The sequence below is a fragment of the Fringilla coelebs genome (genome assembly GCF_963513975.1).
Source record: "Fringilla coelebs genome assembly, chromosome: 22".
Lineage (NCBI taxonomy): Eukaryota > Metazoa > Chordata > Aves > Passeriformes > Fringillidae > Fringilla > Fringilla coelebs.
This window is the reverse complement of record NC_140048.1, coordinates 7,178,393-7,204,944: the sequence shown is the minus strand read 5'-3', so window position 1 is coordinate 7,204,944 and position 26,552 is coordinate 7,178,393. Positions and strand designations below refer to the sequence as shown.

The window sequence follows — 26,552 nt, the reverse complement described above, 5'->3', positions numbered from 1 at the left end:
AGTGAAATGTCCTGAGACTCCCCTGCCTGGGGTAGCCTCTGTCTTTTTTTTTCATCAGAGGAAGATTTCTCCCCAGTTCCCATTTTTTTCTCATCTGTTTAGAACTTTACAATCACAGTTCTTTTGGAACGAGCCAAAATGATGTAGGACACAAAAATGGGATGTCCTGAACTCTTTCGGCATGGAGGAAAACTTCAAAGTTTTTGTGTGTGTATATTACAAAGAACTGGAAATCCCTTCCTTGCCTCATGTGTACAATATCTGAGGCAGCCCTGGGATCTGATTCGAGCAGAGTTTTTCATGGTTTACTGTTTAATTTAAATCAGTGTGGTATGAATTACGTTAGTGCTGAAAAATGAGCTTTTGTTGAGATAAATGCCTGCCATCAGCTTGGAAGTTGTCTTCTGTTTTGACATCTTTACTCAGTGTTTTTCTGCGTGGTGATGAGACCTTGCTGTGCAAGGGGAGCTGATTGCCCTCAGAGAGGAGGAAAATTGGGGAGAGAAATGAGGGGGTGGGATTGGGTTCCTGAATCAACAGGAATCAGCGTTGGCAGGACCTTCTGTGTCATCCTGACTCATTCAGGGTGTCTTCTGGGCAGCAAAACTGCATCCCCAAGATGGGAATAGAAGGAGTCATAGGTACAGGGGAGGGAAAGCAGAGCCAGGGTGGATTTTTCTCGAGATTTCTTGATTTCTCCTCTTTGCTCCATTGCTCTGTCATGTGTCCATGGTGTCTCTCTGCTGTGGAGAGCAGGAGATGATTTCCTGGAGATTGTCTTTAGTGGGTCTAAATGTAAATGAAATATAAATGGTGTCCTGTATGATTCTTTGTGCTGTTGGTTCTTCCTGAGGCTTTGTGTGTAGGGTCAGGTCCCGTGTTCCTTCTGCTGGAGCAAATCTACAGTGCCAGAAGGACACAGCAGTGCCACTGCAGCTTTTTTCAGCCCTTTTTATCCTGATGCAGAGCAGACACTTGGGAAGTACTCACTGTGCTGGTGTGCAAGAGAAGAGCAATTAATAGTGGGCAGCCCTTCAAAAGGCTCTGCTGGATTCAAACACTCTCCAGAAACCCAGCCTTGCTTCCCAAGCTCGTGTGAGCCATCCAGGCTCCTCTGCTTGGAAGCTGGACAGGGACTTTTGGGAGAAAACAGCCTTCTTTCATGTGATTCCTCATGTGCTTTAGATGTGGTGGGGAAAAAAGAATGAGAAGGTTATTTCTTGTGACAGAAATACGTCCCAGGACCAGCCTTCCCTGGGATGGTTTTCCTCCAGAACCTTCGTGAAACCAGAGGATGCAGCAGCCCAGCAGCAGCTCAAAAATGCACACACCAGTGGAAAATTCCCACTCCAGATGTGTGGCTTGGGTGGGAGTGGAAGCTCAAAACCATCCAGCCTTTTAAAAACCTGAATTGGTCTCTGGCTCATCAGCTAGAGCAGCACTCTGCCCGCCATGAGCCCCCTCTGGGCTCTGCAGTGCCACCAAACTCAACCCTGTCACCAAAGCCAGCATTGTCACCAGGCTTGGCAGTGTCACCAAACTCAACCCTGTCACCAAAGCCAGCATTGTCACCAGGCTTGGCAGTGTCACCTGGCTCCACAGTGTCATTGGGCTCAGCTGCCTCTGCCTGGCATCACCAATCCCACTGCCCCCATGCAATCCAGCTGGGTTTCCTCACGTTCCTGGTTCTCCCAGCTCTTGGCTGAGTTTGGAAGAAACAGAAACGTGCTTGTTTGATAGGAGGAGAACCAGAAAGATTTGTTTTGCCCCCTCTGAGCATTCAGAGTGTTTGGGTACACTGGGGTTTTGTCACAGAGCTGGAAGGTCCTGTGCTGTGCTGCTGGAAACCCACTGGGAGGTTTGTGGGCGGCTGGTTCCTCAAACCACTACAAACTCTGCCCAAACTCTTCAGTGGCTTCAGACCAGCTTCAGTGGCTTCAGACCATCAATGATTTTTTTTCATTTGGTTATCCAAGGGTCTGCAGAGGGGGTGGTGAGGAGAATTCCTGAGGACAGGATCCTGCTCACAGAGCCAGGAGATGAACTGGGCTCTGTGATCCTGCAGCCCGTAGAGCTTGCACTGCCCATGTTCCAGGGGGTCACGCTGAGGATAGGGGTGTGAGCACCTCACACCCCCATGGGTGGTGGTGAAGGCTCTGCAGCCTCTTCCCTCTTCATCTGGTGGGTTTGGAGCTGGGAGCTCCTGTCAGGACCTTCCATTTGCACAAGAAGTTTACAGTACATCACTCAAAGTGGCTCTCCCTGAGAACACTCCGAGCTTTTCCTGTGGCCCTGAGCAGACAAGTTGGGTTTGGCTCAGCTGCTCTTCCCAGTGCTGTGACCTGTTTTTGTCTGACACGTTTCTCATTAACTCTTTGTCAAATCACCAGGAAGCCTGCTTAATTGCAGGCAGAGTGCTGAATTTATGAGTTCATCTAGGCTTCGTGTCTACACATTGACAGAGGTGTTTCTCTGGATGAAGTCTTTTTCTCTTCATTTCGTGGCAAGAATGGACTTTCTGTTTCAGTTACTTCTGAAAGTCATAAATTGCAGCAGTCCCTCCCTTCCCTTTATTTAAAAGAAACACAACAAAACTTCATGGCAACAGTTTATTGCTCTAAATCAGCTCGTGGGTCATTAAAGCAAAAAAAGGGAGGGAAAAAAAAAAAGGAAAAAAAATCTCCAACTCCTGCCAAATAAAATGTGCACATCAGCCAAGCTGTCAGAGGCAGATTCTGCGACCATGGGATGAGAAGGTTTATTACACTCCGGGCTTCTGGGGAGGGATGTTATAGCAACAGGACGCTGGGTCAGTGATGGCAAACTCCTGGTTGCTCCGTTTCTCCATGCACACTAGGAATCCATTAAGCCAACTGACGACAGATCCGCAGGCATTCCAGCCCCCCGGCACACCTCTGCCGGGGCCAAACCTTGGACTCTGCCCATTAAAATGTGAAAGAAACAACCCAACAGAGAGCCCACAAATTAGAGGGGCAGGAAACCTCAAATGATGTGCAAAAAAAATTGTAAACGTTCGAGAGGATTTTTCCATAACTTCTGCCCCATAACTCAGCATTTCTGATGTTAATAAATTACGGAGCGGAGCCTCTGCGAGATCAAGGAGCCTTTTGGATCCAAACCCCGAGCACTGCTCGGCAGACAGCAGATGAAGCTGCAAAGTGAGCCCTGGAACATGACAACAATTTCCTTTTGGCTGGCTGGGGATGGATCTGAAGCACAGGCACAGCCGGAGCTCTGGCTCTGTGTCCCAAATCCATGTCTCTGCAGAGGGCCAGTCAAAGCCCTGTAATCCCAGGGAACGTGAAGGTGCATTTGTTTGGAGGGGATAGGCTGGAGAGGAGGAGGCTGGGGGACTTCAGAGCAAGGAGAGCTCTGTGAAAACTCCACGAGACAAAATCATGGCACCGTTACTGGCAGGGAAGGGAAGGGGAATTGGGAATTCTTAGATGAGCTGTTGGATTTGAAGACAAAAGTGCTGGGAGGTGCCGTGGGTTAATAAATAAAGACTGAACTCACCATCTGCAGCAGAAGGAGAAAAGATGAACTGAAGTTTTGGCATGTTCAGTGATGAAAAAAGAAGCGGGGAGAAATCCATGATGGGGTGGGAGGGATGAAATGGAAGAGCAGCCAGAGGAAGTGCTCTCACAATAATTAACTTTCTGAGCGTGTCTGCAGGCTGCAGGCCAGATGAAAGTCTGCTTTTCCAACACATCTCCAGGGCAGGGGCTGTCCCAGACTGCTGGGGTTTAACATGGTGACAAAGAAAAAGGGACTAATCTTGTTCCTGCAGGGAGCCCAGCTCCACGGGGCAGGGATGCTCAGAGCCAAAGGGATTAAAGAGGTGAAATGCATTTCCCAAAATTGACTGGAATAGCAGCACATGATGGTTATAGACTTGCAAAATCAGCACCAATTACTAATTATAAACTGATTTTATTTTGTTTTCCCCTTTCCAGTCTCTTCCCACCTTTTTTTCACCTCTCTTTTCCCTCTGACAACTTCTTTTAATGTCTAAGCCAAATTACTCTCAGGAGAGACATCTCCACTGATACAGAGCCAGCCTGAGCAGAGAGCACAGGCAGAAATTCCATGTCAGCTCCACCAAGTCAGAGTCCTGCTAATAATTACACTGCATTTGCTGATGGGTTTTTTCTTCCTGTGGCATCTCTGGGTTTTTTTTGCTGTTGGTGCTAAATATTTGATATCAACCTTTACCAGCCCAGGAAAACAGGTGTGGATGGTTTGGGATTAAAGCTGCTGCTGAGCCCTGGACAGGGAGGGACTTAATTCTGGTTTTAACTGTGAATAAATAGATTTCATAGAGCTGGAGATGCCTGTTGGGGTAGGAGCATCCCCAGGTGGGTGGCTGTGGGGAGCTGAGCCTTCCAGGAGTGGGCTGAATCTGGGATCTTTAATTCTCCCATTCCCAAAACTTTTTGCCTCCATTTTCCTTCTCCACCTGTCCTTGAGCACGGGGTATCCCTTGGTTCTTCAAAAGAACAGGAAAAACCAACACTCCATGAGCATCCCAGGAGCATTCAAGATTCAAACTGGAATTTTTTTTTTTTTCCCACTTACTGACAAAGACTTGTAAACAGTTGGTTTGCAGAATTTCACCAGAGGAAATTTCTGATTTCCTTCTGGTCTGAACTGGAAGAAGATGTGGTAAAAGGTTTCAGTTTGTTTTTTCCGGAGTTTTTTCAGGTTGGGGGTGGCAGGGGGAAAGAGATACTTAAAATATTATTCTCTGTGTGAACATTTGACAGAAGAAAGAACAGATGCTGCAGATAGTGCTGGGTGACTGCTGCAGTGTTGTTAAGCTGTGAAATAACTTTGATAGCGACCATCGGCGAGCGTGTGAACCTGATCTTTAATTAGAGGTGTTGGCCACAGAGGGCTGAGCTGGCCCAGGGGCTGCCCTGCCTCTGGAACTGGTCCTGCAGCACTCTGAACCAGCTGATCACCCCATTTATTCCATTTTCAGAGGGTCTTGGTGTGTTCCAGCAAAGGGATTTACCCTGCTCCTGGAAGGCTCAGCTCTCCACAGCCATCCACCTGGGGATGCTCTTACCCCAACAGGCATCTCCAGCTCTATGAAATCTGTTTATTCACAGTTAAAACCAGAACTAAATCCCTCCCTGTCCAGGGCTCAGCAGCAGCTTTAATCCCAAACCATCCACACCTGTTTTCCTGGGCAGGTAAAGTCTGACATCAGATGAGGGGTGGCTGGGTGCTGTCCCTGTTTTGGGCCATGGTGCCAGGAGCTGCCCTGCCTCTGGAACTGGTCCTGCAGCACTCTAAACCAGTTGATCACCCCATTTATTCAATTTTTAGAGGGTCCTGGTGGGTGCAGGCAGGGGGATGATGGCTGGCTGGGTGCTGTCCCCGTTTTGGCCTTTGGGCCGTGGTGCCAGGCTCTGTTTGTGGAGGGCAGTGAGGGTGTGTGAGAACAGCAGCTCAGGTTCTCAGGCTCTCACAGCACCTCTTTCTCTCTCGTTTTGATCTGTCAGATTTCACACCCCCAGCTTGGGTTTTAATGCCCCCACGCAGATAAAACCACAGAGTTTCAGGTGATTTCGAGCTACGGCAGAACCTCCTCCAGAGGCACAGCTGGTGAGCAGGACCCTGCAAAATGAATTTGAGCTGAATTCTGGGCTTCCTCCTGTCGTAGTTGAGACAGAAACAATACAAAAAACCACTCAATTTTCTGAAAGCTTAAAAACCATTTTCATTATAGCATGCATGCTTTTTATACATTCTTAAAAAACTCCTAAGTTTACACTTTACTCATTGGTTAGGAACGACAAACAAAGTGCTGATTGGAATTTCTTACTTATCCTTCTTCCTTTCTGGAACCTAGAATAGACTGCTGCAGGTTTCTCTTATTTATCCTTCTTTCTTTCTTGGTTTTTATGTCAACGACCTTGGTAGAAAATTCTTTCAGGGGTAAGGATGGATCCTCTTATCAAATTTCTCTCTGGTTCACAGAAGTCCCTGTAGAACCTCTTCCACATTCCATGAGCTCTCTGCCCAGGGCAGGGGGTTGGACCTAAATGATCCTTAAGGTCCCTTCCATCCTAAGCCACTCAATGGCCCTAAATGTCCTCTCAAACAATTCTAGAAGATGAAAGAGACCATCTGTAAGATACAGCTGTGAAATTAACAATCTTATCTTATTTGTGTGTCCTGGATTTGCCATCTTGTGTTCCCAGGGCCACTGGATGTCACCAATTGCTGGCACTGGGAGGTTTGTGGGCTGTTGGTTCCTCAAACCACTATAAACTCTGCCCAATCTCTTCAGTGGCTTCAAACCAGCTGAGCATCAATGATTTGTTTCATTTGGTTTTCCAAAGTGTTTCCCTGGAAGCTGCTGTCTCCTGGTGTCTGGGTGTGTCCCCACTTGAGGGGCTGGATTGGCTGGGCTCCTCAATTTGAGGTCAAATAAGCCAAGAGAAACTCTTTCTTCCACCAGCATTAGGCACCCTCAGTGTCCCTGCAGCTGCCTGAGATAAAACTGAAGTTATTGATAATTTAGCTTGAGTAAACTCAGTAATGGTTGAACCACATTAAGAACAGATTTTATTGTTGTTTTTTGGTTGGTTGGGTTTTGGGGGGGTTTGTTGGTTTTTTTGGTTTTTTCTTAACAAAACTTCCAAACAACACAGAATTGGTGTCCTGTGCTATCAACACCCACCTCAGACCTTTGATGCTGCCAGGAGATGACCAAGGGTGTCTAGAAAGTTCCAGGGTCTAGTTAGGGATGGGTGAATGACCCTGAGTGCTCCCAGGCAGGGGATGAAGAAACTGAGCACAGCCAGGTTTTCTCTCCCACCAGATCTGGCCCAATGCAGCATTTCAGTGACTCCCAGTGCCGTGCTCAGATCAGGAAGGAAGAAGCCCAGCACTAATGGTGGGCTTTTCCCTCATCCCTTTTCAGCCAAGGAGCTGGAGAAGGAAGGGTTGGTGGTGGGGATGGAGACCAGGAAATGTCTGCTGCGACCAGTGCAGGGAGCTGGGAGCTGCTTCTGGAAGGTTCTGGTCCTCCCAGGAGTCCAGAACTGGGAGCCAGAGTCTGAATTGGACCTGCCCCCCTGAGGTTTCTCAGCCCAACCTTAGCCTCAACTTGTTGCTGTCATTGCTGGGCTTTAATTTTTCCTCTCCTTTGATTTCCCACCTTTTTTTTTTTTTCCCTGTGTCTTGAAATAGATGGGAAAATATAATCGTGTCCCACGAGATTCTGAGAGAATTAATTGCTAGTAAAAGCATGTTAAGAGCTTTTGATGACTGAAGTAATTTGCACTGACACAGGGGCTGGTCGGGGCAGAGGGAAATGTGAATCTCAGGAAAAAAAGGAGTTTCTGGAGCAGGGAGGCCCACTTAGGAGCAGAGCAGAGCCTTGCTATGGTGGGACTCAGAGGGCTTCTCCTTGTTTTCAGGGTGTGCTGTGTCATTTTTAAAATGTGCTTTTTTGAGTGGATTGCAAACTGGATCATGCCAAGGGTTGTTCTGGAGTGCTGAGCATCTCTTCTGGTTCTCTCACCAAACTCCACTGCCTTAAGAGAAGAAAAGTCTCTTCCTGCCAAACCAGCAACTTTCCTTGGACTGCAACCCCTTAATTAACTCTTTTTTTTTTTCCTACACCTGGACTTTAAATATCTGAGGGGTTTTATGTTGAAGGATTCCTCTTTTTCACAGCAGCCAACTTGTGTCTCACCTTCAGCCACAAAGATGTGGCCGGTGAATTTCTCAGGCTGTACCCAGATAAATGAAAGTAGCGCATTGGGTAAAGGGATTTTTAAAATAGAACCTCACAGCTCTGTGACCTGGTTTGAGAGTTTATTGAAAGGTTGGTAATTAAAAATTATCCTGCATGAAAGGATGAAACAGATGATGTGAAGAATGAGCAGTTAAGGACCTTGTCATTAAAATTAGTGCAATTTGGAGGAGTTCCCTGCTTTGATTACTGGAGCTGCGGTACCAGAGCTGTTTTCCAGAATATTTGTACTCCTGAGCCTTTCACTCATGAACCACTCTGAGCAGCATCCTTGGAGGTTCTGCCATCCAGCACCTTCAGATAGTGGCTGAGAGCTGATTTTATCCTTATCACAAGTCTCTTTATCAATCACATCCATCCCCTACCTTTCTCCTTTCTATTTCTCGTTTGGAGTTGTGCCCTGCAAACCCTTTTCCTCCTTCTCTCCCTTCCGTAGCTGCCATGTGTGCCCAGCTGACCCCTCTCCTGTCGGTTCTCCCGCAGATTCCCGATGCCCTGGGCACTGAGAAGTTCTGCGGTGACGCCGGCCAGGGCGGGGCTGGGAACTGGCTGAAGTACATCCGAGTGTGCTGCTCCTGCGATGAGCAGAACCTGGCTGTGTGCCACATCAACGAGCAGGTAACGCCCGCCCCGGGGCTGCTGGGCTCCCCTGGCACCCAGCACGGGCTGGGGGGCTCGGCCAGGGCTGCTGGGCAGTGCCAGCATCCAGGGAAGGTGACCGAGGGATGAGCTAAAACCTCCAGATTTATGGGCCAGTCCCTGACCTGTGATCTTGTCCCTGACTCAAGATGCAGTCCCTGATTTGTGATCCAGTTCCTGACCCGTGAGCCAGTCCCTGACTCAGGATCCAGTCCCTAATTCAGGATCCAGTCCCTGATTTGTGATCCAGTCCCTAATTCAGGATCAAGTTCCTGATTTGTGATCCAGACCCTGACTCAGGACCCTCTCCCTAATTCAGGATCCAGACCCTGGACCCATGATCCAGTCCCTGACCCGTGAGCCAGTCCCTGACTCAGGATCCTGTCCCTAATTCAGGATTGAGTCCCTGATTTGTGATCCAGTCCCTAATTCAGGATCCTCTCCCTAATTCAGGATCCAGTCCCTGACCTGTGATCAAGTCCCTGACCCGTGATCAAGTCCCTGACTCAGGATCCAGTCCCTGACTCAGGATCCAGTCCCTGACTCAGGATCCTGTTCCTAATTCAGGATCCAGTCCCTCATTTGTGATCCAGTCCCTAATTCAGAATTGAGTCCCTGACTCAGGATCCTGTTCCTAATTCAGGATCCAGTCCCTGACCCATGATCCAGTCTCTGAATCAGGATGCAGTCCCTAAATCAGGATCCAGTCCCTGACTCAGGATCCAGTCCCTAATTCAGGATCCTGTCCCTAATTCAGGATCCAGTCCCTCATTTGTGATCCAGTCCCTAATTCAGGATCCTGTCCCTAATTTGTGACCCAGACCCTGACTCAGGACCCCCTCCCTAATTCAGGATCCTCTCTCTAATTCAGGATTCTCTCCCTGACCCGTGATCCAGTCCCTGGCTCAGGATCCAGTCCCTGGCTCAGGAACCAGACCCTGACTCAGGATCCTGTCCCTAATTCAGGATCCAGTCCCTCATTTGTGATCCAGTCCCTAATTCAGAATCGAGTCTCTGATTTGTGATCCAGACCCTGACTCAGGATCCCCTCCCTAATTCAGGATCCTCTCTCTAATTCAGGATCCTCTCCCTAATTCAGGATCCAGTCCCTGACCCATGATCCGGTCCCTGGCTCAGGATCCAGACCCTGACTCAGGATCCAGCCCCTGACTCAGGATCCTTCTGTTTTTCTTTACTCCTGTAACTCAGGACCAGTCCCAGGAATGCACAGAGAATTTTCCTGCATTCTTAGTGAAGTAATTGACAGCAAGATCTGGACCACTCAATTATATCCCCCCTCTCTCTCTCCATTAACAGATTATAATATATTTTAAATGTATTTATTTCTCTGTCAAGAAAGAGGTTAATTGAGATATTTCATTCACAATTTTTCAATTACAAAGCCAATTTTCACATGTAGAATAACATTAGCCAGTTTTCTTTTTATTTATTCGTGCTGGAGAGGTATTTGAAAAGAAGATCCTTGATTGTTGGAGATAATTGTGATTCTGAAGGAGGACTGGAAAAAATGGTAGATAAATGATATCTTTTACTAAAAGGAAAATGTTTTATTTTTTGCTGTTGCTACTTCTGCCTGGAGAAGAAAAATACTTGAGCAGTTCAAGAGTCTGAGATACTAAACAGAATCTACAAAATAATATATTTATGATATATAGTAATTATGAGCTAATATAGTAATTAGCTCATGGCCATGAATATAATTACTATATATTGATAATGATCAGGGTGACAGCTGCTGCTTTTAGTTGGGGTGCAGATATTGGGGGGAAAAAGGAGTAAAAGGAGACAGAAAAAAAAGATCAGGTCTGTGTTTAATCAGCCAGTGTGAGGTGTGTGTGTAATGCAGAGATTTTGGGTGTATTTTATAGAGATTTGGTAACTCCAGTCAGGATTCCCAACTCACAAAGAGCCTTAAAAAGAGGAAATCAGCAATGTGGCTGGGTAGAAACAAAGAGGAGGCAATTCCAAAGGAGGAAAACAAAGGAACAAAAGCAAAATGTGAGCCCTGTCCTGGCTGGACATTCCTGAGGCCAAATTTTCCCTGTGCAGAGCTGGACACACAGACAGGTCTGAGGGAGCAGGAGGGACAGATCCTCACTGGGCTGCCCATGGGGTGAGTTAGTGGTGAGACAAGGACACAAAGAACCTTTTTTCAGGCTGGTTTTGAGGTTTTGAGCTCTTCTGCTGCTCTGATGTGTCTGTGGGTGGGTTTTTGATTTTAGGTGAACACAGCAGCTTCTTCTCCCCTTTGAATGCTCTTTTCCCCCTGAAGTACAAACATATGGAAGCTCAGATAAATAAAAATCCCTGCAGCAGAGAAATGGGGCTGGTTCTTAGGAAGGGCCCTGATTAATGAGGTAATTCTGGGATGGACTTTTCCCTCTCACTGTGCTCCATCTCCATCCCTTGCTGTGACTCTGGGAATGGTTGAACCTCACTCCCAGGATCTGTCTGCTCCAGAATTATTTTTCTCAGTGGAAAGGTGAGGTGCTGCTGGGTTCTGAGCAAGAAAAACCCCAGATTGTGGTTGTTGTGGTTCTGCAGGGATGATATTTCAGTGATTGTACCAAATTGTTCTGTTTTAGCAGCAAAATTAGACAGCCAGAGCCTGATTTCTGCTGCCCCAAGTTCACATCCGCAGCAGATCCCTGTATCAACCCAGGCTGGAACAGGATTCCTCTGGGTTATTTCTACTTTCCCTTTTTGCTTGTTTGTTTATTTGTTTTTGTTTGTTTTGGTTGTTAGTTTATTTTTTGGGGTGTTGAGTTTCTTGAGGTTTTTTTTTTTGCTTGTTTGCTTTTTTTCCCCTTTCCTTTTATTTTTTCTTTCTTCAACACCCCGTGCCCGGAATAATTTTGATAAAAATCAAGAAAAGGAGTATTCTCAGTACCACCAAGCCCTACTTATCCTGTTAACTATTTAGTGTCAAACAAAGCTGGTAATTTGGAGAGCTGCCCATGCTGTGGTGGGAAGCACGAAATGATCAAGTGTGGAACTTTTCTATAAACAAACAGAATTGATTTGTGAATGTAAATCTTCTGCTGGATTAGTAAATCTGAGCTTTTTCAGTGCACGACAAATAAAAAAGTCTTTGATGAGCACAGACCATCAGCAGTATGACTGAAAGATGAAGTTAATTACCATAATGAAATGTTTGATGAAATTAATGTGACTTTTCCCTGATCATTAAAGGAGCCTGTCCTATTTTCTGGAAGGACTGCAGGAGATGTTTTGAAATACAAGGAGCTACTTTATTCTGAGAACAAACAGGGGTGGAAAAGGAGCTAAAGGAAAAGGAGACCAGGGCAGTGTTAGCCCTTGGCAGGGCCATTCTGAAGGATTTTTCCCTGTAAAATTTGTGGCTATCTCTGAACTTGATGGACCTTTTAGACCACAGCTGCTGTTTTAGTGCTGGTTTGGGCTGCCAGCTGCACATCTGTTAATGGCAATTTTATTTTATTTTATTTTATTTTATATTATTTTATTTTATTTTATTTTATTTTATTTTATTTTATTTTATTTTATTTTATTTTATTTTATTTTATTTTATTTTATTTTATTTTATTTTATTTTATTTTATTTTATTTTATTTTATTTTATTTTATTTTATTTTATTTTATTTTATTCTGTTCTATTCTATTCTATTCTATTCTATTCTCTTAGCTTGGTCCACACCATCTCCTGTTTTTCCAAGTCAGTCCTGAGCTCTGGGCTCACTGCTTTTTGGGGTTTTTTCAGGCACTTTTCCCCTGAAGTTCACTGTGGTTTGGACCTGGGAAAAGCTTTTTTTGTAGAACAAGCAGGGAGGAGCATTGAAGTGCAAATGAAAAAGATAATGAGAAAAAGGAAAATTTTAAACAATTTTTATTTTGCAGAGGAATCCCCAGAAATGAGCTCCTTGGGCTGGGTGGAGAAGGGGTCTCAGCAATGTTCTCACCTGTGTCCTGTGTCAGCCTGTGTCAGTTTCCACCTGGGATTTTGGAGGTGAACAGCTCCAGGGAGATCCCAGATCCTGCCCGCAGCACCAGCTCCCATTTTGGGACTCCCAGCTGGATGGGGACAGATGTGCCTGCACTGGGAGAACTGTTCCAAAGCAATGGAAATCAGGGCTGGAACCACAGCGAGGATCCTGGCAGTGCAGGGATGGGTGTCTGGGCAGTCTGAGGTGTTTTGTCAGCAGTGGGATTTCATTTCCCACCCCAAATCTTTGTGTTTGTCACCATCCCTGCTTTGAAGCTCCCAGCGAGAGATGCCCGGGCAACGCTGGGTGCCGGAGCTCGGCTGAGTTCGGAGTTCAGGCACCGCTGATCCGCACCGGGGCTGCGGGGAGGTGTCAGCCCGGCAGGGAGGGAGGGAGGCACGGCCGCCAACCTCTCGGTGAGGACCGGGATGCACCGGAGCTCCCGAAAAGGGCTGGACAGAGTGCTCGGTAAGGGATGTGTCAGAGCACTCGCTAAGGGATGCACCGGAGCTCCCGGTTAGGGCTGGACAGAGTGCTCGGTAAGGGCTGTACCCCCGGTAAGGGCTGTGTCAGAGCAGTCGGTTAAGGTTCTACGGGATGCTCAGTGAGGGCTGTACCCCCGGTAAGGGCTGTGTCACAGTACTCGGTACCGGAGCTCCCGGTTAGGGCTGTACCGAGTGCTCGGTGAGGGATGTACCCCCGGTAAGGGCTGTGTCACAGCACTCGGTTAAGGCTGTACCGGAGCTCGGTACCGGCTCTCCCGGGTGTTCAGTGAGGGCTGCACCGGGTGCTCGGTAAGGGCCGTGTCACAGCGCTCGGTTAGGGCTGTACCGAGTGCTCGGTAAGGTCCGTACCCCCGGTAAGGGCCGTGTCACAGCCCTGGGTACCGGAGCTCGCTGTAGGTGCCGCCCCGCAGCCCCCCGGTCATGGGGGCGGCTGTGACTCCGTCTGCTCCGGCCTTGGAGCTGCTGCACAGACACGGCCCGGCTGCCCTTCTTCCCTTCCCTCCCCTCCCGTTCCCTCCTCTTCCCTTCCCTGCCCTCCCCCCGATCGGCCCGGCCGCCGGCACCGGAGGAGCGCAGCGGCCGCGGGACAGGAGCGAGCAGGTCAGGGGAACCCGGCCCGGCCCGGCCCGGCCCGCTCCGTTCGCATTGCCCGGCACCGGCTCCGAGGCACCGGCGGGGTCCCCGCGGCGGCGGCGGGGCCGGTGGCGGGCGGCGTCTGCCACCTGCTGGGGCGGGCAGGGGCCGCGCTTCGGGCCCCGATCCCCATCCCGATCCCAACCTCCATCTCCATCCCAATCCCAGTTCCGATCCCCATCCCAATTCCTATCCCAATCCCCATCTCCATCCCCGTCCCGGTCCCAGTCCTGGTCCTGGCCCCATCTTGCTCTCGCTCCCGGCAGCTGTGGGAGCGCCCCACCGGCAACTTTTTCTCGGTGTGTCCCGGGGAGAGGGGGGAGCCCCGGTACGGCTGCTGGGAGCCCTCGCCCTTCCCCGCCGGACGGGATCGGGAGGCGGCGGGCAGCGGCAGGGGCGGCGGAGGGAGTTGATTATCCCGAGGGATGGGGATCGTGATCATCCCGCGGGATGGAGAACGGCTCCGCTCGTGGAGCTGCGAGCGCTCCTGCGGAACCGGGGCCGGGAAGCGGCGCGGGGAGCGGGGCGGATCGCGGCCCGTCCCGGTGGAGCGCGGGCTGGTGGCTCGGGAGCGTCCTGACCTCGGTGCGGAGGGAAAGTTCTGAGCGGCAACCGCGCCCTACGGTCCCCGCCGCACCGCGTGGTGGCTCTGGGAGCGATGTCCCGTGTCCCTAGAGCTCTTGGAGCGATGTCCCGTGTCCCTACAGCTCTGGGAGCGATGTCCCGTGTCCCTAGAGCTCTTGGAGCGATGTCCCGTGTCCCTACAGCTCTGGGAGCGATGTCCCGCGTCCCTGCAGCTCTTGGAGCGATGTCCCGTGTCCCTGCCGCTCTGGGAGCGGTGTCCCCTGTCCCTGCCGCTCTGGAAGCGGTGTCCCGTGTCCCTAGAGCTCTGGGAGCGATGTCCCCTGTCCCTGCCGCTCTGGAAGCGATGTCCCGTGTCTCTACAGCTCTGGGAGCGATGTCCCCTGTCCCTGCCGCTCTGGGAGCGATGTCCCCTGTCCCTGCCGCTCTGGAAGCGATGTCCCCTGTCCCTGCAGCTCTTGGAGCGATGTCCCCTGTCCCTGCAGCTCTGGGAGCGATGTCCCCTGTCCCTGCAGCTCTGGGAGCGATGTCCCCTGTCCCTGCAGCTCTGGAAGCGGTGTCCCCTGTCCCTGCAGCACTCGGAGGGATGTCCCCTGTCCCTCCAGCTCTTGGAGCGTTGTCCCCTGTCCCTGCAGCTCTGGAATCACGTCCCGCGTCCCTGCCGCTCTCGGAGGGATGTCCCCTGTCACTGCAGCTCTGGGAGCGGTGTCCCCTGTCCCTGCAGCTCTGGGAGCGGTGTCCCCTGTCCCTGCCACTCTGGGAGCGGTGTCCCTAGTCCCTGCAGCCGCCTGTCCCTGGAATCACGTCCCTGTCCCTGCCATCACATCTCCCCCCAGCCGCAGCTCCGAGGACAATTTTGGGAGCATCCCGGGCAGCCGCTGCTCCCGCCGGGCCGGGATCTGCCAAAGCCTCGTGTGCCGTGCCAGGAGGGAGGGAAAGGGACTCTGGGAACAGAAATGCACGGTGGTGACACAATTAATGCAAGCCAGGCGGGAATTGGGGAGCTGTGTGTGTTCCTTCCCCACAAATACAGGGTAGCAGAGGCAGAGTGGCAGCAAATTTCGGGAATTGCTCTGGTTGAAATGTGGTTTTTACCCTGAAACAGAATTTCTTGGATTGTTGTTAAATGCGGTGCTAAAAAACCCTGGAAGTTAATAACAGTTACCAGGTGAATTCTCAGGGTTTTGTGTCAGGACAGGGTCCAGTGTACTCCAAAAATTTGGGAAAAATCTGGAGGATGCTGAATCTCCTGGGGACAAAAGACAAAAGAGCTCCTGGAGCAGGTGCAGGGGAGGGGATGAGGCTCAGGTGGGAGCCAGCTGTCCCTGGAGCCCTGCCCTGTGTGTCTGTGGGGTGTGGGGTGGGACAGTGGGGATGAGGTGAGTGGGCTCTGCCCCTGTCTGGGTCCTGTTTCTGTTTTGAGATTTCTCCTGGTGCAGTGACAAAGGTCCAGGAGAACAGAGCTGTGCTCAGGGCAGTGTGCAAGGGCCAGGTCTGTGCTCAGACAGGAGCTCAGAATGTGGGCAAACTGCTCACCTGGAGAGGTTCATGGCTGTGTTAGGGGTCAGGTCTGGGCTGGTTTGCTTTATTTTATTTTATTTTATTTTATTTTATTTTATTTTATTTTATTTTATTTTATTTTATTTTATTTTATTTCATTTCATTTCATCTCATTTCATTTCATTTCATTTCATCTCATTTCATTTCATTTCATCTCATTTCATTTCATTTCATTTTAATGATTTTTAAATTTTGTTTTATCTTAATGCATTTTATTTATCTTACTTTATCTTATTTTTTTCTCTTAGCTTTGCCCATCCCAAGTCCTGTTTTTCTGAGTCAGTCCTGAGCTCTGGGCTCACTGCTTTTTGGGGTTTTTTCAGGCACTTTTCCACTGAAATTCACTGTGGTTTGGACCTGGGAAAAGCTCTTTTTGTAGAACAAGCAGGGAGGAGCACTGAAGTGCAAATGAAAAAGGTTATAAGAAAAAGGAAAATTTCAGACAATTTTTATTTTGCAGAGGAATCCCCAAAAATGAAGTCAGACAGGAGCTCAGAATGTGGGCAAACTGCTGACCTGGAGAGGTTCATGTCTGTGTTTAGGGGTCAGGTCTGGGCTGGTTTATTTTATTTTTAATGTATTTTATTTTTTTAAAATTTTTTTTTAAATTTTATTTTAGCTCAGAATGTGGACAAACTGCTCACCTGGAGTGGTTCATGTCTTTGTTTAGGGGTCAGGTCTAGGCTGTTGGGGTGAATTATCAGTAAAATAATTCTGTGGAGATGTGATAACTCAGCTCTAACCATGAGGCTCAGAGAGCAGAGCTTTAAAAATGACAATTCCATCAGTTTAATTTCCCTTCACTGTGACAAACACACTGAGCTCATAGGAGGACAGGAGAAAAATGGGAAGATTTATTGTAATTTGAGGGAGAGATAATTTGTTGCCCAAAATATTTTTTCATTGTCCAAACCCTGTGAAACTGACACCCAAAGAGTCAAATAAAGGCAGGAAAACGAGCTCTGAGCAGCAATTATCCCAAATCAAGGGACAGCCTCCCCTATTAATGAAAATAATTTGAATTATTGGTTAAAACATAAACCAGAATCCTTTGCATATTCACCCTGTGTGTTCTGTTTGTGATCCCCAGGTCTATTATAAAGTTATTAAAGAGATTGAGCCGGGAGAAGAGCTCCTGGTGTGTCTGAAGGAAGGAGGTTATTCCCTGGGGAACATGGCACCCAGCATGGAAGGTAAGGCTCCCCAGGAGCTTCTGCTCCTCTCTGCAGGGAATAAAACCTGACAAAACCCAGGCCAGCACCTGCCCTTCTGTTTCTGAATGGATTTTGTGCTCATTTTCACTCTTTTCCTGGTGAGAGAGGCTCAGTCCACAACATTGAGTTTTTATCAGCCTCAGTTCCTTCTCTCTGTGGGTTTGGGTATGATCAGGGTATGATCAGAGGTGCCTTTTCTATTTATCAGCCTCAGTTCCTTCTCTTTGTGGGTCTGGGTATGATCATAGATGCCTTTTCCATTTATCAGCCTCAGTCCCTTTTCTCTGTGGGTTTGGGTATGATCAGGGCATGATCAGAGGTATTTTTTCCATTTATCAGTCTAATTCCCTTCTCTCTGTGGGTTTGGGTATGATCAGAGGTGCCTCTTCCATTTATCAGTCTAATTCCCTTCTCTCTGTGGGTTTGGGTATGATCAGAGGTGCATTTCCATCCCCAGGTGCCTTTGGGTTTAATAAAAATGGCCAAACCACCCCAAGGATGGAAAACATCCCTCTTGGTAAGCACCAGGCTGCAGGGATTTAAGGAATCTGGAAAAGTCCAGGCAGGAGGTGGAAGAGTCACCACTAAAATTATTATTGCTGGAATAAAGACACCTCATCTTTCTCTGCAGCAGCTGTGAGCAGGTAGCAGGACACACACATGGAGTGTTCTGGAAATCTAAGGCTGCTCCCAGCACTGGTTTTTCCTCTCTTAGGATGTTTTTTTCCCACATTCATCCAGGACTCTGACACTACAGATGCTGTGCAAGGAAGTGACCTCTGAGGAAAACTGGGAAGGATGTGCCCAACATCATTATTGCATGATTTATTTCTATAAATACTCTATAACTAATGTCTAAAAATACTGGTAAATTCTCATTTACCAGGGGTTTTTAAACTAGTAGTGGAAGATAATGCTCTATAAAATTAATTTATGAAATTGGAGTTCTCTCAGTGCACCCCACAATACATTTTTTATTTTTTTTACCTATACATAAGTATAATTTCTGATGCAAATTTGCAGCAAAATCCTGCACAATCAGTTCCCAATATTTCAGGAAAATTAGATAGTTTGAGGATTTGTGCTGCTGGAAGTTTGTTTGCTGAAGGGCTGGGGGTGAAGTGTGGTATTTGCTGCCTCACTCATACCAAGTTTGGGACTATTTTTTCACACCTCTCCCCCCCAAAATAGTTAATGATTTTCTCAAGACCAACACACAGAGATGAATAATTTCTGCACCTTTTTTTTTTGTTGTTTTTTTTGATGTCAAGGAGAAATCTGAATGAAAACTCACCGCTGTTCTGCATTTCAGTTTCTAGCAGGCTTTTATGTGAACAAGCAAAAAGTGCTCCTTGTTTTCCATCTCTGTCATTATGGAACATTTCTCTGGATCTTCCTGGTAACGGTGTCTAGTGCTTTTGCTGCATAATTGCTGTCAAATTATGCCAGTCCAACATTAAATATTTGACTCCTTAATACTTTTTACTTTCAGCGGGGCTATCTTCCTGCTGCCTCGCACCCCCAGCTCACTTTGGAATTAACAGGAGAGAAAATGCAAAATTGTTCCGCACAAAGATAATTATCATAAAAATCTTTCCTCCCAACCCCAGCCAAACACAGCAGACCCCTTATCACTGCAGGAATTTTGAGTAGGGCACTTGAACTCCTTTGAGATTCGAGTCTGGTAGATTAGCATGTAGATGCCACATAATTGTGTTCCCCTTGGTTTCTCTGAAAGCTATTAGGCACTGATTTATTTTTCTGTTACATTCCTGCTTTGTCCTGAGTGTTGCTGATGGAACTTCAGATAGGCACATATAACCATAGATTTGACAAACACGACACAGAGAGCAGGCAGCAATTTCGGTGTGACTGGGGTTGCTCTTTTCTTTGCAGCCCCTTTTCCCTGTCACACAGTTACCTTTGTGAAGGGCAGTATTTTTGTGAAAAAAAAAAAAAAAAAGGGGAAAACTTTAATGAGAACGTGCTTTGAAGGGTGACCTTTTTATTTTTGGTACTTACAGGCAGGGAAAAAAGGAACAGTTGAATGAAGCTGGAGCCTACGAAGTGGGTGTGAGGTACAGACACAGAATCAACACCAGGTCTCAGCTCAGCCCTGAGCTGGTTTAGGTTTTGGTTTTGCAGGGCATGGTCTGATCCTAAGCCAGGCTCAGGTCCTTCCCCTGCAGGGTGTTTGTTGAGGGGTCTGGTTTGAGATTTGCTGGGAATGCCCAGGGAATGGGGGATGGATGTGGAACAGTTCTCATGGAATGGTTTGGGCTGGAAGGGAGCTGAAGGATGATTTTATCCCACCCCCTGCCGTGGCAGGAACACCTTCTGCTGGCCCAGGCTGCTCCAGTCCCCTCCAGCCTGGCCTTGGACACTTCCAGGGATCCAGGGGCAGCCACAGCTACTCTCCCAGGGCCTCCCCACCCTCAGCTGCTCTCCCACCTGATCTGGTTTTCCTCTCTGTATCCTGTCTGAGCATCAAAACAGGATTTACAACAAGAAGAACACGTGGCTACAAGGCTTTTAATCATATTTTTGTCAGCTCTCTAAGCCTCCTTTCAATACAAATTTCTTTTTCCAAACCCAGATACTCTGAAGCACAGGAATTGCTTTTCCTCTCCTCCAGGTGGAAAAGCTGCTATGTTCGATGTTCTCTTGGATTCTGTATGATTTGGGTGAGATATGGCAAAGGACCAGAAGAATGAGAAGCTAAATCTCTTTTCTAAAATATTCTTGAGGCAATTAAGGTGTTTCACCTCTTTCCCTGCCCTGTAAGCTCACAGAAAGGACAAAAATGTGTCACTGGTAAGAGCAGGCAGGGCAGTGGCAGGGTGGGGAGGGGAGGCACTGATCCAGCTCCAGCCAGGTATGGAGGAAATGATTCTCCAAACCCAGAGAGGATTTCTGCTTCCTACAGGAGAGTTTGGGTGAAATAAACTGCAATTAATCATGGAAATCTCAAACTGGAGCAGGAAGAATTCCACCTGGATTTGTGGAAGGAATTTTGTTGCGTTTTCTCTGAAGTCAAAAGAAAGGAAAGGAAAAAAAAAATCTGTTTCCTTCATTCCAAGTGTTTTCAGGTCTGGGAATTTGCCAGGTGGAGCTTGAGGGACACTGGGAGTTTGGTAGGAGCTTGTTAAGAGGTGAAGGGACCTGGGGCTTCCCAGCCTGGAGGATTTCAGTCACTCCTCCAAAAATTCCTTCCTGGTTAAGCCACTGCTGCATTTACAAGAGAGCAAAGAGGGGAAATGTTGGCTCTGATGTGGAGAAACACCTTACCAGAGAAGTTCCATGTCTCTGGAGTTTGATGCTACACTTTTTTTCTTCTTTTCACTCATAAAAAGTAGTTTGGATTATTTTAATGGTAGTCTCTCCATACTGCTGTTATGGTGTCCTGATTTCCAGGTTTCCCTCCCCAGGGACATGACACACATGAGATAAACATTGGTCCTGCTCTACAAAATGCAGTAAAGAGAATTTCTCTGAGGAACAGAGCAGGGCCTGACCCACCCCATGGTGAGGCTGCTGCCTCAATCTCAGAGTGTATAAACCTTGAAATGAGCTGATATGAGAACAATTGGGTATTTTCTTTCCCCAGGTCTTCTTTTTTAGTCAAAATCCCTTTGTTGACTGGCTGGACTTTATTTCTTTTTGCACCCCTGTGTTGTGAGCTGAGGAGATGCTGCAGCCCTGTGGGATCATCCATGTGGGTGTGGGTGGCTCTGGGAGCCCTGGGCAGGCTGCTGGGATGCTAAAACCTCTGCCAAACCCCCAAAATCAGAGCTCCTGGTTCTGTAGGAAGTAAAGTTTTGTGTCAAGTTCTATTATTCAGGAAAAAAATCACTCAGTAGTGAGAGACATTTCTCCACATCACCCAACGTACAAAACCCAATCTTTTTGGTGCAATGGCACTTCTGAAGTTCCATCCACATTTAATTCTGCTTTTCTGCAATTACCACAGGGGATATTTCTCATTTGCCTGTCATTCCCTCAAATACTGAGGGTGGCTCAGCCAGGCTGTGCTGGCTGAGTTTTGGTGATACTTTCTTTTTCAGCTGGGTTTGATTTTCCCCGTGTCAGTACTTTCCGTGTAGGTGTGCAGAGGGTGCAGAGGGTTTCCTCTGCCCACATCGCTGCTGCAGCAGCCCCTGGGACCTTGCCTTGCTCAGTTTTAAACTCAGGTTTAAGCAGAGAAAGGGAGATGGGAGGTGAGTGCCCAGGTAGGAGCACAGAGGTCTCTGGGTGTGACGCTGCCCATGGTTCCACTCCTGTCACACTCATAACAAAATTAACCTTGATTTATATAAAACACCATTCCAGGCCTTTAAGCTCAGCCTAAGTGTTTGCAGTTGTGCAAAATTTGATGTAAACAAGACTTTGAAGCAAAGGGGCTGAAGATTTTGCCCTGAGAACGTGAGTGTGGCCACATCCCACCCCAACATCCCCTCTCTGCAGAGCAGGGCATGGATCAGCTCCAGCACAGCATCACCTTTGGCTGCAGCTCTCAGAATATTCCCACTCCTCCCTCAGAGATAATGCATCCCCACAGGCTGCTCCTTCTGGGAGTGCAGTTATCAGAGAAAGAGAACCTCAGAGCATGGAGGAAGAGGGTAGGGGAGGACAGGGAAATGTGGCTCCAGTGACTCACAGGGGGCTGGAAAGCTTCTGTTCCAGGGTGGAGAAACCCAGAGCTATCCCGACTCCCTCACAGAGCTTGTTCTCCTGGAAAATTTACAGCTCTGAGCTGATTGTTTGGCTTGGCACCATGGTCAGGATGCTGCCTTGTAAACTTAATAATAGCTGCCCTCTTTTTAATTTGTTTGACCTTGACTACAGTAATTTATTATGTGCATTAGAACTTTTAAAAAAAAAAATAAATAAAGGAAAAAAAAAAAAAGCCAAGAGCAGAGCAACAAAGCCTTTGGCTCCCTGCTCTTCCTTCCACGGTGCTCTGGGCTGGGACTCCTCGGGCTGATGGAGCCCTGAGCTCCTGCAGTGGAAAATGAGAGGAGAACGTTAGACAGACACTTTCTTAGAAAGAAGCTTCTCCAGGTTTGTGCTGTGGCAGTCTGCTTTATTCACTATCTGTGTTTATATGAGTCTGGCGTGTTCCTTTTTCCCTGGCAGCCCCTTCTGAGGAAAACTCATAATTTCATAATTTCAAACCCCCTCCTTGCAGACAAGCGCAGCACCCCGGAATGAGCCCAGAATTTTGTGTGTCTCCCAATCCCTGCAGGTCTCTCCATCTCAGCAGAGGCCAAGACACAAAGAAAACAAGATCTCCTCTGGTTGTGTGATCTGATTTTTTTTTTCTCTCTTAATGCTTAAAGTGAAAGCAGCTGCTGGCACTGCCTCCCTTGGGTTCTCTCCCCTCTCACTTGCAAATTCTCTCTTTGTTTGTTTGTTTGCTGGACTGGGGGAGCTTTGCTGCTCTCTGGTTGTGTTTCCTGGGGCAGGGCTGACCATGGGCTGCTGTGTGTGTTGCAGAGGAGCCCTCGTTCCGCTGTGAGGACTGTGATGAGCTGTTCCAGTCCAAGCTGGACCTGCGGCGCCACAAGAAGTACGGCTGCGGGGCCGTGGGGGCCCTCTACGAGAGCCTCAGCGACGACATCAAGCAGGAAGGCCTTGGAGATGGACAGGTCTACGAGTGCAAGGACTGTGAGAGGATGTTCCCCAACAAATACAGGTACCCACTGACAGCCAGACCTTGCTCTGGCCTCCCCTCTGCATCCTGGCCAAAGTGGGGCGGTGGGGAGGACTGAAGGGATCAACCTTTCCTTCCTCTGTAGAAACCTTTCCTTTCTCCATGAAAACCTTTCCTTCCTCCATAAAATCTTTCCTTTCTCCATAAAAACCTTTCCTTTCTCCATGAAAACCTTTCCTTCCTCCATAAAAACCTTTCCTCTTTCCATAGAAACCTTTCCTTCCTCTGTAGAAACCTTTCCTTCCTCCATAGAAACCTTTCCTTCCTCCGTAGAAACCTTTCCTTCCTCCATAGAAACCTTTCCTTCCTCTGTAGAAACCTTTCCTTCCTCCGTAGAAACCTTTCCTCTTTCCATAGAAACCTTTCCTTTCTCCGTAGAAACCTTTCCTTCCTCCATAGAAACCTTTCCTTCCTCTGTAGAAACCTTTCCTTCCTCCGTAGAAACCTTTCCTTCCTCCATAGGCTTTAGGGATGTTCTTTTGGGATAAACCTTTCCTTCCTCCATAAAAACTTTTCTTTCCTCCATAAAAACCTTTCCTCCTTCCATAGAAACCTTTCCTTCCTCCATAAAAACCTTTCCTCTTTCCATAGAAACCTTTCTTTCCTCCGTAAAAACCTTTCCTCTTTCTATAAAAACCTTTCCTCCTTCCATAAAAACCTTTCCTCTTTCCATAGAAGCATTTCCTTCCTCCATAAAAACCTTTCCTCTTTCCATGGAAACCTTTCCTTTTTCCATAGAAACCTTTCCTTCTTCCATAGGCTTTAGGAATGTTCCTTTTGGGATCAACCTTTCCTTTCTCCATAGAAACCTTTCCTTCACAGCATTTCAGAATCTTCTTTCTGGAATAAACCTTTCCTTACTCCACAGAATTTTAGAATGTTCTTTTTGGGATAAACCTTTTCTTTCCCCATAGACACCTCTCCTTCCTCCATAGAACTTCAGAATGCTCCTTTTGGGATCAACCTTTCCTTCCTCCATGAGCTTTAGGAATGCTCCTTTTGGGATCAGCCTTCCCTTCCTCCATGAGCTTTAGGAATATTCTTTTGGGATCAACCTTTCCTTTCTCCATAGCATTTCAGAACGTTCTTTCTGGGATCAACCTTTCCTTCCTCCATGAGCTTTAGGAATGCTCCTTTTGGGATCAACCTTTCCCTCCTCCATGAGCTTTAGGAATGTTCCTCTTGGGATCAACCTTTCTTTCCTCCATGGGCTTTAGGAATATTCTTTTGGGATCAACCTTTCCTTTCTCCCTGGTAACCTCCCCATTCCCTATGAGGTTTAGGAATGCTCACTTTGGGGCCTCTGTAGCTCTTGGGCAGTGTTTTATTCCACCTTGATTTCACAGACCTGTGCTTTTCACTGCCTGTTGGTAGAAGCACCCAAGGGTTGTTGGTGGGAATTTTAAGGGGTTCTTTTCTGAGACACTTGGGTGGATCTTTCCACCATCTGCTCTCTTGTTCTGAAGGAAAAAAACACCAGTATTAGTTCAGTCAACATGTGCAGGAAGGCTTCTCTTAAATTTAATTCTTGCTCATTTGAGATGAGTGGTTTTAAAGAGGTGTCAATGCCCTAAAACTCGTGATGTGGCCACAAGCTCCTATTTGATCTGGCAGGAACAATTAAAAAACTCTATCCCAATCAAATTTTTAATTTTCTCTGTGTCCACCAAATGTTCTTGTGACAGAAATGTGAAAAGGAAAAAGAAGAAGATTGGAAGCTGGATAACTCCAGCTCATTTTTTAATTTGCAACAATTATTCAGTTATTATTATGATTATATGGCAACTGTAAATAAGAATTAAACTTCTCTTTAAAAGGGAAAATATTTAAACTCAGATTGTAACTTAAAATCTGATTTTTTTGAAAAGCAGAATGTGGTAGTAATGAAATGCAGCTCTAACACAGCAATCTTTGAGCTCTCTAATTCATTGGCAAAGTGAGACTCAGATAGTTAAATATTAGGAGCCAGCTTTAAAAGTTGAGGTTTTTTTTAAAATCAGTTTAAGATTGTGTTTATTTGCATCCTAAGCCTTGATAAAAGCCTTTATAAAATTCTATAAAAGCAGAGTTTTCTGTGTTTACCGGAGGCTGAAGTTCTCACATACTCATTTCTTTTGCCTTCTTGGGTGAACAAACCCCGTGCACCACAAAATTTGTTATAAAACTGTGAGAACTGGCAATCCCCTGCCAGGCTCTGCCTGAGCACAGCAAAAACCTCGAGGTTAAAGCCCCTGTTTCACTTCAGTTTAACATTTAAAAACCTGCATTTGTCACTTTGAACTTAATTACATTGATACTTTCAGCTCTTTGATCTGGGTGAGGAAGCGAGGGGAAAAAAAAATCTATTTTAAAAGATGCAGAGAAAGGTGAAGCCTGCAGAACATTCCCTATATCTGCATGGAAAAGAGCTTGGGAGTTGTAGAATCTGGGATAACTGTGTGGGATCCTCTTAGCCCAGTGTGGTTTTTTAATCCTCACCTCATGGCTCTATGTTGGGTACTCCCATTACAAATAAGAGGCTGCAATTTTCTTTTTTTTTTTAACTGACAAGACAAGGAGAACTTCCTATAAATGTTTTCAATATTATGGATTTTAGTAAAAATTCTGATTCTTTTATCTATCAGTGTTAGGAGCTCTCTCCTCTTTAGTTTCCAGCGCTCTCTAATTTTTATGTTAACAAGGAAATAACTAATTTTTATATTAATTAGGAAATAACCTTTTGAAATGTGTGTGTTGTATCCTATTTGTACCCTCTGTGTATTCCTGGCTGCCTAGGGGCACTGTGGCCTTGGGTTTTTTGCCTTTTACACCCAATATTTTGGGATAAGTAACACAAAGCTGATTTTTTTTTTTTTTTTTTTTTTGACAAGGGAAAAGAGAGTCAGCAGAATCCTCGTTCAGCCTTTGACATGCTGGTGGATTGGTGGGGTGGAGAGGAAATGTCCACATCAGCCTCTCCCCCATCAATCTGCCAAGTTTAAAGTCACTAAAACACAAAATGAACCCGCTCAGAGTGCCTGGATGGTCTTAGAATTTTTCAAAGTTAATACAGATGAAATCAAGGATGCCACTGGGGACCTGAAATTGAGCATTTAGCAGCTGACTAAATAAATAAATGTTTTGCTAATCCCAGTAGGTACTTGCCTCTGAACAGCGTGTTAGCTTGTCCATATTTGCTCAAAATAAACTCATAAATCACAGTTAACAGGAGCGTATTTTTGGATGTGCACATGAAAATTTTGTGTTACTTTGTGTGTGTTTTAAAAATCTGGTCATTTTAAGAGCACCATTCCTTGAGCAAAATGAATATTACTGCCTTCAAACCAGTGGGTTGGCAGTTTATGAGGGGCATGCCCATGAATATGAATTATCTATCTGTGCTCCGAGGGAGGAGTTTTGGGTGTTGAGTGACCAAGGCTGACATGATTCCTGGGATCCTGAACTTGCCAAAAATGCCCAGGGAGTATCTTCCCTGAAGACTGGCAGGATTTTCCAGTAGTGTTCAGCTTTAATATTTCTCTAAAAATGCAGCCATGCTTTAAAGTTCTGCAGGAATGGTTTCATGCCCGTGTGTAGGGGTGTCAGGGAGGGGCAGATTCCATGTGAGCTGGTTTTTTCTTAAGAACTCACAGTAAGAGTAGTGTTTGTAACTCCTGTTAACCTGCCCCCAAGGAAGGAAAGGATGCAGATTTCCTTCCCTTCTTTCTCAGGGCTGGCCTGAAATGTGCAGGATTCCTGGTCTGAGATGGGCTGGATTTCTGGCTGAGAGGTGCAGGATTTCTGTCTGAAAGGATCAGGAATCCTGGCCTGGGATGTGCAAGATTTCTGGCCTCAGAGATACAAGATTTAAGGCCTGAGGGATGCAGGATTTAATGTCTGAGAAGTGAAGGGTTTAAGGTCTGAGAGGTGCAAGGGTTTAAAGCCTGAA

The 26,552-nt window shown here is 47.0% G+C and overlaps 1 protein-coding gene across 4 annotated transcripts in view; it reads left to right on the top strand.

Annotated features, from left to right (window-relative positions):
• Positions 1-26,552, top strand: part of PRDM16 (PR/SET domain 16) — a gene marked incomplete at its 3' end in the record, with an annotated part of 301,271 nt that overhangs the window by 244,464 nt on the left and 30,255 nt on the right. For all 4 annotated transcript variants that reach the window (XM_084220430.1, XM_084220428.1, XM_084220427.1 and 1 more), the window contains exons 4-6: positions 8,279-8,413; positions 16,788-16,890; positions 22,408-22,606. In XM_084220430.1, coding sequence (XP_084076556.1) covers positions 8,279-8,413; positions 16,788-16,890; positions 22,408-22,606 — 437 coding nt within the window. The remainder of the gene's footprint in view (positions 1-8,278; positions 8,414-16,787; positions 16,891-22,407; positions 22,607-26,552) is intronic.